The 14552-nt window shown below is 46.0% G+C and overlaps 1 protein-coding gene across 1 annotated transcript in view; it reads right to left on the bottom strand.

The window, feature by feature from the left end:
- Positions 1–321: 321 nt before the first annotated feature.
- The window catches only part of rnf220a (ring finger protein 220a), a gene marked incomplete at its 5' end in the record, with an annotated part of 163381 nt that continues 149150 nt past the window's right edge, over positions 322–14552 (bottom strand). The window contains 3 exons of the mRNA XM_083991264.1: positions 322–2676; positions 8159–8233; positions 11563–11674. Of these exons, the coding sequence (XP_083847390.1) occupies positions 2605–2676; positions 8159–8233; positions 11563–11674 (259 nt within the window). The 3' untranslated portion in view covers positions 322–2604. The remainder of the gene's footprint in view (positions 2677–8158; positions 8234–11562; positions 11675–14552) is intronic.

Here is a 14552-nt window from a genome sequence, read left to right as displayed (position 1 = left end):
CCTGGCGCGCGCGCGCGCACACACACACACACACACACACACACACACACACACACACACACACACACACACACACACACACACACACAGGGTTCATGAGGGGAACTGAAACAAGAAAAGCCGAGGGGAGTAATTGAGATTTACAATCATTTAATTAATGTCAAGTGTAGTTTACAAACGGGAAAGACATGTACCATTTCCAAGAATATACAAGACACAAATTAGTTCTGACACAATCCTCTTGTGCAATTTGTCATCTTTGGGGCAGGTTCGAATCAACGGAACATCAGCTGAACCACAGCGTGAATCCCTTTTTATTTGTGTTCTTTTTTTTTTTATTTTTAATCCTACTACCAGGATGTGTTAAACTACATGATGAGCTAAACCCAAAAAAGGGAACAGAGCAGAACTCAGAACAGAGCGGAACTCAGCTATCACCTCATGCTTTTCTCACTCAACAATTATTCATCTTGTTATAAAGAAGGATCCCAGACCCCATTTATTTATTTATTTCTGAAAACGAACCTTTAAAACGTGGGGCTTTACATTATTTCACAGTGGATGGAGATGATCACCTTCAGATGCAAACAAGTCCAATGAGAGCGCGAACACCGACACTGAGATGAAGCACAGTCTATTAAAAATGCACATGAACAGAAGAAGTGTGTCTTTTGCGTTAAGGCCATCTTCCTCACCTTTTCTCAGTGAACACAAGCCACATTTATCTTCACTTGTCTTATTTTAGGGAGGGAGGGGGGGGACGACGTGTCAATGTGACCACTTGCGGTATTTGAGAAGTTTTATTTATTTATTTTTTTTCAGCATTTCTTACAACAATACAGACGTCACAGAATACATAGTTTTACAAACACAAAGCACACCACCACCTTGGCTGCTGCTGCCGTGGAGAGGGAAGGTAGGGGCGGGGGGGGGGGGGTGTTGTTGTTGAGGTTGCCAGTTTAGCCTTGACCCATCCTTCTTATTCCCACAGCTGTTACAACTCAGAAAGAACCTGCCCTTAAGGGTTGCCATTTTAGGACCTATTTTTTGTTTGTTTTTTGTTTTTGTTGTTGCAGCGTCGCAATATGACGATGATGGAAAAAGTTTCTTTTGAGACATGTACGGTAAAACAAAATGTGTCTAGACTATGATCTGAGCATGTTGTTACTCCAACTGAGAAGAAGAAGAAGAAGAAATGGAGGTTTTAAAGAAGCAAAACAAAGAGGCTCAGTTGGACTTTGTTGCAACTAAAGAGCAGTTCCATCATTCAGCTTGTTTGCAGGAAACCTTGGGCAACAGGACTCTCTCCAGTACTCTGCAGAAAAATGATACCACCTAAACCCTGACCATCTAATCTCGAGTAGTTTATTATTACTTAAATCTTTTATTCCTGTACAGTGAAATAAAACTTTAACGGCTCTTCAAATTATCTTTTTTTTCCTTAAAAATACAGAAGGCTTCTTTTATTTCAGCCATTTTTTCCCCCCAAACATCATTCCCAAACCCTTCCAACTAAAAACAGGACTTTGATATTTTATATTCTGAGTGTGTCTGATGGTAACATCTGCCTGTGTGTGTTTGCATTTGTGTGTAAGTGTGTGTGAACTCTATGTCATTTACATCCAACATTGTAAACATACATAGAACTATTTTACATGTGCTTGCACTGCATGTTGGAAGGGGGGAGAAATTTTGGTTTACTTCACTAGAACACCACAAAAGAGGACAGAGGGGGGAAGGGCCTGCGAGGAGAAGAAGAAGAAGAAGTAGTAGAGGGAAAAGAGGCGGAAGAGGAGAGAGTGTCAAACTCCTTTTCAAGGTTGTGAGGTTATTCTCAGTTTGGTTGAAAGCTCAGTTTTTAGTGGCCCTTTTTTATTTAATTCTCTTAAGCAACTGGGGTGTGAAAGTAGAGTTTGTCTCTGGAATAAGAGAAGGGGAAAACAAAATGAAGCTTTCTGTCAAGTCTTCAGGGTAGAGTCCATTGTCCAGCACCTCTGAAATGCCGAAGAAGAGCGAGAAGGGGGGAAAAAATAAAGATGTCTCCATAAAATAATGAAGAAGTTCCTTTCAGGTGCAGCTCCAGCAGCATGAAGCCTCCATGTGTCAGTACGGCCCTGCTGGGCGGCGGGCGGGCGTCTCCACTGATCTAAAAAGTCTTTCAGTGGACGACGCCCAGTATCATGCCAGAGAGGCAGAGGAAACAAGCCTGTCGACCACTGACATCGCAGGTCTGTGGTTTTTTCATTTTTTAATGGGTGGCCAGGCAGCCGGAGTCAGTGAGAGCTGCTTAGTCGTTCATTCAAACCAGTTTCAACCTCCTGGAGGAACTCCTGGAGGAACTCCTGGAAGAACTCCTGGAGGAACTCCTGGAGGAACTCCTGGAGGAACTCCTGGAGGAACTCCTGGAGGAACTCCTGGAGGAACTCCTGGAGGAACTCCTGGAGGAACTCCTGACCTCTGGTCCAGGCCGCCACAGAGAGGAGACAAAGTGATGAAATCCAAGATGGAGGGAGGAATGGGCTGGAAGGACGAAGTGGTGGTTTGTGTGTGTGTGTGTGTGTGTGTGTGGGTGCGTGCGTGTGTGTGTTTTTGTGTGTGTGCTCTTTACAAATAGACACGCCTCAGGTCTCCGGGTGAGGTGATGGTGTTGCACTGTGGACACAGCTTCTTGTTCCCCTGTGATGGACAGAAGAGACAACAGTTAGCGTCGCCATGGTGATACACATGACTCACAAATGGGTTCATCCATTGTCTCAGGATTTTTTTTTTTGAGTATTGAGTATTTATTGGCATTCATATCATATGTATTAACACATACTGTATTTTGGTTTACATCAGATTGTCATTGACTCATGATTTTAATGCTGAAACAACTGATCAATCCATTTATCAAAGGACAGGAAATCTATCAATATTTGTCTTCTTATGAAATGTTAAGGATTTGTAACTTTTCTCCGGATTCACTATTTGAGTTCTGGACCAGATGTTGGTTCTGTGACAGTACAACTGTACAGAAGAGCTGTGACTTGGTGCTTCCTCTAGACACAACACTGACACAATGAGACTGGCTGTGTTACTCCTACTACACACATCCAGCTGCTGATCATCATTGTGTGGTAACACATCCCCTCCACACAGTAAAACACTCACACATTTGTCTCCATTTTTCCCCAACTAGTAAAACTTCTTCTCTGATTTATCACCAAACCAAACAAAGGCACAATGTGATTTATGAATCACAACATATTCTGCTCTGTGCACTGTGGGCTTCGAGCAGCCTGAGGTCACTTTCTCATAGTAAAAGACTTTTTGGACGCCACTGCTTCTGCATCGGACAGCATGTGTGGCCTTTGTTGTGTGATGTTTTTGCCTCTTGATAAGAAAAATGTTGTTAAATCGAGTCCAGCGATCAAAGTTATTGCTTTTTCAAACCTCCTCCTCCACAGTGAAGCCAAAACTAACACACCCTGTGCTTTAAAACCATTTATGATGCTGCTGTATTGACGTAAAGCTGCAATCGTTAATGTCACGATACGACAAGTTTGTTCCGTAGTGATATATATTCATAATGAACAATATGAACAAAATAAACTATTTGAAGACTTTGTCACACTTTAAATTTATGATGCATGTTTGTTATGTTCTGTAGACGACGCAGTTAACTGGAAAAATGACTGATTAACCCTCCTGCTGCTGTCATCCTGGGGCAAGGAAGGAAGGAAGGAAGGACAAAGGGAAAGAAGGAAGGAAGGAAGGAAGGAAGGAAGGAAGGAAGGAAGGAAGGAAGGAAGGAAAGAAGGAAGGAAGGAAGGATAAAGGGATAGAAGGAAGGAAGGAAGGAAGGAAGGAAGGAAGGAAAGAAGGAAGGACAAAAGGAACGATGGGAGGAAAGAGAAAAAGGAAGGAAAGATAGATGGAGGGAGGGAACAGATTGGGTCAAAAAAGAAGGAAGAAGTAAGGACGAAGGGAAGGAAGGGAGGGAGGCAAAAAGGATTGTGGAAAGAAGGAAGGGAAAAGGGAAGGCAATAAAGATGGAGGGAGGGAACAGACCAGGTCAACTGGATCAAAAGAGGAAGGAAGAAGAGGACGAAGGGAAGGAAAGAAGGAAAGAAGCAAGGGAAAAAGGATTGTGGAAAGAAGGAAGGATGGAGGAAGTGAACTGTTTGGACAACCAGAGGGTTAATGGAAAATGAGAATGAGTTGGTGGTCGACCTGCAGCCTCTCTCTGATGTACAAGACAGACTGAACTAAGGCCGTTCACTCTGCTCTGTAATAACGGCTGTACAGTTACAACACAACAAGTCTTTTCGGTTCTCCGGTGTTGGACCGCTGAGCCAAAAGTTATCACGTAACCACGACCAACTCCTCCTTCAGCCAGAGTCTAAACCCGCCCCTCTGCCCTCTTCCCCTGCCTCGCCGCTGCTGTGAGTGTGTGCCATCTGCAGTAAAGCAGCAGGTGATAATATGCAGCACAGGGCTGACGGTGTAACAGCTCTGTGACTGGGTGGTCTCTCCACCTCTCCTGACTCTCTCCTCTCCGCCAGTCGGCTCTCGCGCTGGCTGCGGGCGCATTCCTGCCGACAGCTTTCATTGTTCTGGTTCTGCATTGGTTGCAGATGTATGAATACATATAAATGTCAAATTAGATTATGGAAATGACTAAAGTATAGTGGCACATCTGGAGCCAACTATGGGAGGAAGCTGCAGCAACTGGTTCGTTAAAGTCATGACAGAATCTATGCTAATAACCATGAGTCTTTTCTTTCCTTAGAATGTAACATGGTTCTCTGCTGTAGGCTGCTGAAGACTGGCCGGTCGTACATATTCAGGCTGCTATTGCCCAGTAGAAGGTGTGTGAACTGTCATGGCTGTGCTTTTAATAATGGAGTCTTTACTGAATGTGTGATATCTAACATATCTGCACCAGAATGCACAGATGGCATAGCTGGAGCGCCAGCACCTTCTAAATCCTCTCTGTCCAGTACCAACGTTTCAGGCTCTTCTGACCCCCGGAGATTTATAGGCTTCTCCTTCCTGTAAGCCACTGAATAAACTCTTTGGATTTTGGGTGCACGGGTCAAAGTGGTATGACGGGTGAACACATACGCACACACATGCAGGGCGGGACAGAGGTGGTGCAACGGTCTGGCAGATACTGCACGTTCATGCTAAGAGGATTGTTGGCTCCAGAGTACTCAAAACAGTCTCTTATTGTCTCCAGAATGAAGGAGTGGAGGAGTGTGGAGGTGATGCAAGAGAGAAGCAGGAAGGGAGAGAGGAGGATGTAAAGTTCCTAACCTGATCAAAATCGATTGGATACAGTTTTCTGTTTGTGCTTCATCTATAGATTGTATCTTATTTTTTTATCTGTAGCCTGAAAGTTGTGTGTGTGTGTGTGTGTAGATAGGTGTGTATTAGGATTAGGAGGTGGGTAGATTACACATACTCCTGCAGCTGATTGGCTCCTGTCAAATGTTCCCTTCCGATAAGGGAGCAAGCTGGTGTGGGTAAGTTGTTGTGTCTCGACCTATTGGCCTCATACACAACAATACTCACTTACATAGAGCAGAAATGACTTCTTAATAACTGCCACCAATAGGGTCATAATCAACAGAGGAGCATTCTGCTCTGAAAAACACACGATTTAAAGGGATAGTTCAACATTTTCGGCAAATTGGCCCATTGCCATAATCCCTATAGTTTTTGCAATAGGTTTGTTGTCGGTGCAAGCTATTTTTAGAATGGTGGAGCAGAGCCGCGAGCTGCTCAGAGCTACGCTACGGAGGCTCATGGGATTTCTTGGTTTCCCTCATCAAACTCATCAAATACACAATCCAACAACTCCAAAACGCTGTTGTGACCTGCACATTCACCACGCTATGAGATAATATTGTGACGTTACGAGACAGTGTTGTTTTCTAGGTTAATTCATGCAAAACCGCTGATGCGCGTTCCTGTCGGGGGCAGTTTTTCGTTAAGCAGTCTCTGCATTTGCCTCGAAAATAACTCCGTCCCATACATGCTGCCCGCCGCGGTTCTAAAAACAGCTTGCACCGACAATTAAAGGTAATGAACCTACTCCTAAAACTATAGGGATTACGGCAATGGGCCGATTTGGCAAAATGTTGAACTATGCCTTTAAAACCTCTCTGACGTGTCCAGAGACAGAGAAACACCTGTCACACTCACAGCTCACTACAACACACAGAGGGCTAACGCTGTGTGAGGGAGCCCTCCTCTTGTTTGTTTGCACGTCTGTCAAGGTTCTGTACTGCTGTTTAGTGTGGGCGGTAAGTGTGTGTGTGTGTGTGTGTGTGTGTGTGTGTGTGTGTGTGTGTGTGTGTGTGCCCGTCACGCTGCGCTCCAGCTGCCTTGCTCATTAAAGCGGTGCGGGGCCGGGCTGACGTTAACTAGATTCCCAGGCATTTACTTTGATCAGGTTGGCTCTCCCGGTTTTATAGCTGTCTCCAGGCTGAGAGTTTTATGCCCTGTATATTAGACCAGTGACGGCAGCATGCGCACGCACGTGCACAGGCGCACACAGTACGCAGGTACCTGGAAGATGGAAACAATGGGTCTCATTCAGGAAGGTTTTCTCACTGTCTCAGAATTTGAAAAAAAAAACAAAAAAACTCTGCGTGTAATTTGCGGCTGAGATGATAAACTGTAATTTGCTGCAAAGAAGAGATTGAGTACCAGTTGGAACAAGCCTTGCTTTTATGCTTTAAACTATTAGTTATCAACAGAAGTGCAGAATAATTATGTTATTACACTGGTACAATCCACTCTGACAGCAAAAAACGATCTTGTTAGGTGTTCTCCTCTAGTAAAGGCTCCATATTAACATGTTTACAGATGTTTACAGATGTGTACTGTCCTCCATCAGCTCAGTATCACAGTGGCTGGTGGGAACTGTTGTTAGCTCTTTTGGGGGTTCAGTGCTGGAACGAGCTAGCCTGGGTTTACCCATGCTGCCTGCAAGTCAGCCTGGACACCATGGACACAACGAGAGCCAATCACAGAACGGGGAGGGGGCAGCAAGATGATGACGACACACCGAAGCAACTTTGTCGATAGCTTGTCAATCCAACATGGCAGCAGATGCTTTACCTTTCGATGCAGCGTTAGACTTAAGTCTTTTAAGTAGTTTAGACCGCAAGTTTATTATTTTTTTTCCTCATCTGATTTCTGTCCCTCTACATACGTCATCGGGTATAATTGATACGTACATCCGCATTTGATAAGCATTCATAGCGTCCAATAAACAGCTCTGGGCTTCATAAACCACGCCTCACACTGAGATGAGGTCTGGTGTTGGCCAGGCGAGGAACAACCTGGACTAAGGATAAAACAATCTGGGTTCATCCCACGGGGAGTAAGAATGTCAGGAATGAGGCTCAGGAACACAATCCTTCATGCACAAGCTTTCACACTTGTCTTTGTGTTTGCTTCATTATGCTCAGATGGAGCGAATGGTGAAGAACTAACTACTTGTTAATGGCTGTTGTGTATGTGTGCATCACAGGTGAACTAAGTGAACAGGTGAGCAGGATGCGGCTGGAGGGGAGGAGAGGAGAGGAGGATGGCGAATGGTAAAATAATGAAAACAGAGAGATGAGAGCAGGAAACAGTGAAGAAAATGAAGAGTCTGTTTATCCTCCAACAGGAACTCTGCTTTTCTCTGCGCTCCATTTAACACATTAGCACCAGCTAATTACACACTGCTGAATGTATTAGACTAACTAATAACCAACAACAGCACTGTGTTGAGAGAGTGTGTGTGTGTGTATATACCCGAGGCACTGAGTAGAGCTCATTGGAGGTTTGCGTTGACCACTTTATTCTAACATTTTAACAAGCCTTTTGGGGACCATTCCATCTAAGCTTTTCCCCGACTGAGGACTGGAAGTGTTTGCATTGGCTGGATTGTGTGTGTGTGTGTGTGTGTGTGTGTAGTGAGAACAGGTCATTTGGGGAATATTCCATTTTAGTTTCTCCCTATGGGGCAAAGCCACAGACAGAAACTCACTGACTATGAAATGAGACTGCAATAACTGCATGTCATGAGGAGCTGCCCTGCAGGAGGCTGTGTGTGTGTGCGTGTGCGTGTGTGTGTGTGTGTGTGTGTGTGCGTGTGTGTGTGCGTGTGCGTACGTACCAGAGTCCTGAGCCAGCATTCTTCACAATGGACATGCCAGCACTGGATGGAGGTGAGTGGCATTGTGTAGGAGTCCTAAAAAAAGACAAGAAAGGAAACAAGAAATTACACAAAATTGACGGTACACACACACTAACACACACACACACACACACACACAGTCAGCAACAGCCAGAACAACACTGTACACTCCCTGACCAACCAACCAACCAACCAACCAACAGCATCAAACCACTAACCATCAAACGACACAGCCAGCAGCCACAAAACCACTGAGCAAGGCAGCATGGAGGGGCAATGTACCGGAAACCTGCAGGTCACACAAACGCACACTTACACACACACACACACACAAAAAAAAGACACAACAGCGGGCAGGCAACGAGCAGAGACGGAGGGGAGAGCAGGCAGAGGGGGGAGGAGATGGGGGAGACAGCCATGAGTGAACCCAAACTGATGGGCGCTCGTTTCTTTTCCTCTGGAAAAGAACAGAGGGATGAGGTGGGGGGTGGGGGGGGGGGAGGGATGCCTTACCCTCCGGAGGGGCTGTGGGAGGAGCCTCTTTATGCCGCTGCCGTAGCCACCAATCACAAGGCCCCTGTACAGGCAGTACAGGCCGAGGGGGAGGGACTTAGGCTGCCTCTCTCTGACCTGACTGGCCAGCGGCCGGGGCCCTGGCCACACCCCCAGGCTCTTGAACTCTGCACCTGATTGGATAGCAGGCTTCCTCTGCGGAAGGGAGGGGGGGGGTGAGGAGAGGGAAGGGTGGGGGTGGGGGAGGGGGGGGCGAAAGGTGGCTAATCAGAGTGCCCGGCTTGCTCTAGTCGCACAAACACACAAACAAACAAACACGCCGACCCCGATCAGAGTGCACAACCAGCGACAGCCAGGCAGCCAATGAGAGAAGAGCGATGAAGCTGCAGAGGTTGGACGGCTGAACAAGAGGCTCTACAGGTGTGAAGCTCATGTTGGCCTGACCACGATGCCCCTGTCACTACTGACAGGTTGTTAAGTTGCTCTTCAGACAAACTTCTTGTAATGTTTTTTTTTAAAGGGCCACTACATCGATTTTACTCACAATGTTCAGTTTACTGCTTTCTGTGGCTCTGGTGGTAGAAGTCTGAAAAACAGCCCTGCAGATGTTGTCAGGGTCGTGTCAGCTGCAATTTGATATTTAAATGAACTGGATGGTCTAATGACAAATGTGACTGGGTTGCATTCTGGGAAATGTAGGATACCTTGGAGTATCCTTGGAGATGAACCCACTCTTAAGGCTCAGAGTCAGAATATCTTGGCCAAGTGGCGCAGGAGGTGAAGCAGGCGCCCCATGTGTTGAGGCTAAAGTCCAAGGTCAATCTAGGTGGCCCTGGTTTGAATGCCGCATCTCAATTGTACTATCAAATAAAGGCATGAAAAGCCAAAAGATAAATATTAACATTACACAACCAGTAATATGTTTCTCTGCAGCTAGTGCCTCCACTGTAACGCAGTGGAAACAAGCAGCAGCAGATCTACTTTCACACCGCTGAATGCTCCTTCTCCCGGCGACCAGCAGATGGGGGTAGAAACCCACCTCTGAGCTCGCTTCACAACCAGGAGAGGAGAACGCACAACTCGAGCCAACTTGGCTTTCGGCAGCATAGCTCTTGTTTCCCTCTTCCATCCAACCAACCAACCAGCTGAGCGGTGGGAGGTTCTGGTCCATAGAGAAACACTGTGAGGAACATGTGTAGAGACCCGAGTCACTGAGCCGCCTACTGCAACTAGTGAGAGCAACGTGACGACTTTCAGTTCAGACACAGTGACAGGTTAAAGACAGATTAGATGGGGGACATACTTGTGTTATTCTGTACGCCTGTGTGTGTATGGTGCGTGTGTGTGTGTGTGTGTGTGTTTGTGCGATGTGAGACAGTGACAGATGAGCAGAGAGGAGCCTGCGTCCATGGGGCAGTGAGTGATCGATCGCTGTGCCTTGCCCTCCGTGTCACCTCGGGCACCCGGCGACCTTTAGGAAGCGCAAGCGTTGGTAATTACCCACTTCACACACACACACACACACACACACACACACACACACACACACACACACACACACACACACACACACACACACACTCTCTCTCACACACACACACACACACACACACACACACACACACACACACACACACACACACACACACACACACACACAGAGGATGCCGATGCTGCATCGTCCACAAGCTTGCAGGATGACAGGATGAGTACTTGACACAAAGCAGGGTATGCAAACACCGATGGGAGGTGGTGGTGGTGGAGGTGGTGTGTGTGGGGGGGGGGGGGGGTGTAGGTACAGTCACATGTCAAGCAGCTGATCAACATGAATATTGACGATGTCCCTCATTCCGTCTGATGCTGTCGAGGAACGACACGCCGCGGCTTCCATCATCGATCCTGGAGACCGATCGATCACCTGTACAAGCCGTGAGGCTCCGGAGCATCGTCCCTCTCCGTCGCCTCGTGCTCCCGGCCGCGCGGCGTCGGGATTTGTGCGGAATTAAACTCGTTTTAATTCCGTTTTTAAACTCGCTTTTCCGTCAAAACTTGCAGGAGCTTCAGATGGAGCATCCTGTGCTGAGTAAATGATGGCTGTCAGGCTGTAGGGTCCCTCTCCTTCAGTGTTAAACGCTTTAACTTAGTATAGTCATGGATCTATGTTGTCGTATAAACACGTCGTTCTTCTTGTGAAGCTCTTTGTTAGGGTCGGACGGCGAAGTGAAATAACCAGCGGTGGGAAACCCTCTGCCAGCAGGAGCAGCCATGCAGGAGCAGAGCACACAACCACACAACCACAACAGTAACACAACAGTTACACAACACTGCCAGCACTCAAAACACTGAGGCATCCGGAGGCTAAAGGAATGACATGCACACGTATCCAGCACACAACAAGAACCAGAACCACATTCTCCAGTCTGGTCTAAATTAAAAACAAAAGTGGATTTTGGCTTGATGAACTCTGTGTGGGTAAAGTGGACAAAGAGCGGAATAATGGAAACTGTATCCCCCAAAACACGACGTGATGAAAGATCATTTCCACTGACTGCACCGCCTCACCAAAATGAGACAGTCCAGCTTCACACAAACCAAAGACAATATCACGAGGGTTAAAGATTTACAATAACAGTAAGTGGATCTGTGTACTTCTGTAACACCATGTGATTAAACTCCTGGTAAACCGATGACAACCGACACTGCAGTTGATGCCTGGCTTCCATCAGCCTGTGTGTGTCCTCCATGGGACACAGAGAGGTTCCCTGTGGGGTTGTTGACTTCTATGAATGGGTCTCTCTCCATTGTGTTGGGGTTTGCAGAGAGCAGTTGTGCGGACGGAGACAGAGCGTGGACATGAACGCTACACTCACCATGCAGATGAGACACTTGTATCGGTCTCCTCTCTGTATCTGCTTCTCCAGCTCTCTGATTCGAGCCTTCAGGGCCTCCATGGTGGTGGCTGTGGACTCCTCCTCCGTTACCCTGGAGCGCAGGAAGACAGAGAGAAAACAAGAGGAAGATTTATTTAGGCTCGACATCGACCTTCCTCATGTGTTGGGTCGCCACTGACCTGTTTTCAGCTTTCAAATGCATAAAAGTAGCTACCATATAAATTAGTTTCTAGCATCAAGGCTTTTTGACTTTGTCAGGAACCTCTATTTAAACAAAATAAAAAAAATGTTCACAAATGGTTAAAATTATGACATTTGTGGTGTTAGGGTCGATTTTGACCCGGTTATAACGATAGAACAATATTTAAAGTCAAAACTGAAATCATAAGTGCAAAACCAACCTTTTCATGGATAAAGAAGCCTAATAATGTAACCAAGAGATGAGAAACAAATGGGTTGATAAATAATTGTTTTTAGTGTTTTACAGCTTATTTAAAACTCGGGTCAAAACAGACCCTAACACAATAAGCTAACAGAAAGCTGACAAGAGGAAGGTTACATTGAAGACAGGGGGTATACTGACAAAAAAGGCCAAGGGGCCCACACCAAAAAATGATTAAAACCAATATTTTCATGGATAATGAAGCCTAACGATGTAACCAAGAGAAGAAAAACTAATTGGATGAAAAAAAAAAGTTTTTAGTGTATTTTACAGCTGATTTAAAACAGCATAGATGGTAGCAGAAAGCTGACACAAGACGAAGGTTAAAAGACATATAGACACAGTTGGGGGACCTGCTGTGAAATTCCACACCAGCCGCCGCTGTGAGGTGAAGTCAGGCTGCAGCTACAAATGAATCTGAACAGTGTGAAGCTAAGTGATGTGCATGTGGAAGTCAGAGGAGGTTTAGGCCAGGCGGTGTTATAAGCAACACGGTCGTTTACTTCTATCTGATGTGTCACGGCCTTTTTATTCCCCATCATCTGTTTCCCGCTCTCTGCCTGTCACTCAGTCTGGACTACGACATGTTTCTATTGAACACCTCCTGTCCTTTCTTTTCCCTCTCTGTGTCCAATATACGGTATGACATCCATCTATTTAACACAGCTGAATCCTCAAAGGACTCATCTGTCCACAGATTTACAACTCCAGCCCCCTCCCCTCACTCCATCCTTTAATTGTGGTCAGACTCCACCCTCCTTTTCCACTCCTCGGACGTTAACTTAAATGCCCCGCCGTCGTTTTCTAACATCTCCCGTTCATCTTTCATCCTCCGTTATATTTCCCCATCTCTCCCTCGCAATTTATTTCCCAGCCTCTGTATTTATCTCCTCCTCTCCTCATGTCCTCCCTTCATCTCTCCATCCACTGTCCTCCCTTTCTTCCTGCCTCTAAGCAGTCTCTGATTAATGTGTAGCATGATAACAGAAAATGTGCATTTAACACTGTCCGGCAGCATATGAAGCAGCCATAACTAAATCAATACGACCGCAACGCTGATGATGATGATGATGATTTGCGCAGCGAGACGAGGCCGCGCGAGCCCAGCCGGTGTTTATTATGGCCGTCCGCTCCTTCTCCAGAAAGATGCAATAGCGCTGCGCGTGTGTGTGTGTGTGTGTTAAAAGGAGTGTGTGTGTTTATGGTGATGTGGTCATTTTGCAGCCTGATAGCTGGCTGATCTATGGTATTGATCTGGATGGGGAAGGACAAGCGCAGAAAGGGAAGGGAGGATGAGTGCAAAAGGGAATTATAAGTGGCTGTGCGAGTGTGTGTGTGTGTGTGTGTGTGTGTGTGTGTGTGTGTGTGTGGCCTAGGATATGGCTTCATTTGCTGCATCCTCAAACAGCAGAGCCTACAGGGAAAGGAAATGAGGATTGACTTTCTCAATTTCCTTCTAAAAGCCAGGTTTCTGTGCTTCCATCTTTAGCATCTATTCACCAGGAGGAGTTTTACATCGTCATTCCTTCAAACAAGCTCATTAAAATTAATAGAACATTTAATCTTAATTAAAGATTGAATTAAAATCAAACAGTTCAGGGTTGTGTGGTCATCACCGCCACACCTCTTCAAACATCCCAGTGCTGCCCTCAATTGCACATTTCAGAAGAATAACATTGTGATTGGAAAAAGTTCAACTTCATGGCCTCCACCTCGACTGTACGACGTCCAGGACAGACCTGCGTCTCTGTGGACAGTCCGCACCGCTTCACGCCGCTGCGCCTCAGCGGCCAACGCTCACAGATGACCTCACGTTGACCTCACGTTGACCCTCACAGCTCCAGAAACCATGATGATGATCTACAACTAGGTTCCTCACTCTTTCTATGCCAGTTCTTAAACCGCAAGATCTCTCCAGGTCACAGCGAAGCCACAGATGAATCTTAATTCTGACCTGTTGGCAGATGTCCATTAATTGCTAGTAACCACATTATATAACGGGACATCATTTAGACTTGTGCCCACCAGTGATCATATTGACTTCTATCCTTATAAGCTGACTTTGTTTCTCCTTAGATGTGAAATACGGTAGATTTGAACATTTAAATCTCCTCACTGAGCCTTCAGAGATGTTCTTTTACCTGTTTAGCTATATGCCAACAAGCATGACAAATATTGAGGTCCAGGAACCATATTTCATGACATTTAAAGGTTTGGAATAATAATAATAATAATCACCAGAAAAACATAATTGGCAACTATAATCAGGATTTTCTCATTGTAAAGGGAGAGTCTTTGGGTTACAAGACTACAATACGTATTACACAAAAAATATATCATTTTCCTTCCACTACACAGAAGATATGAAAGAATCAGCTCCAGAGCAGTACGACTGAGGCTGGTCTCTGGGAGAAGTTGACCTTCTCTGGCTCCTCCTTCTAACCCCACCTCCATCCCAGCTCTATAAAGACATAGTTGGGACTTGGGGTCTGAGTCGCCACTCCATGCCCTATTAACTGCTTTACCC

This window comes from Trachurus trachurus, assembly GCF_905171665.1.
Source record: "Trachurus trachurus genome assembly, chromosome: 17".
Taxonomy (NCBI): Eukaryota; Metazoa; Chordata; class Actinopteri; order Carangiformes; family Carangidae; genus Trachurus; species Trachurus trachurus.
This window is presented reverse-complemented; position numbering and strand designations above follow the sequence as displayed.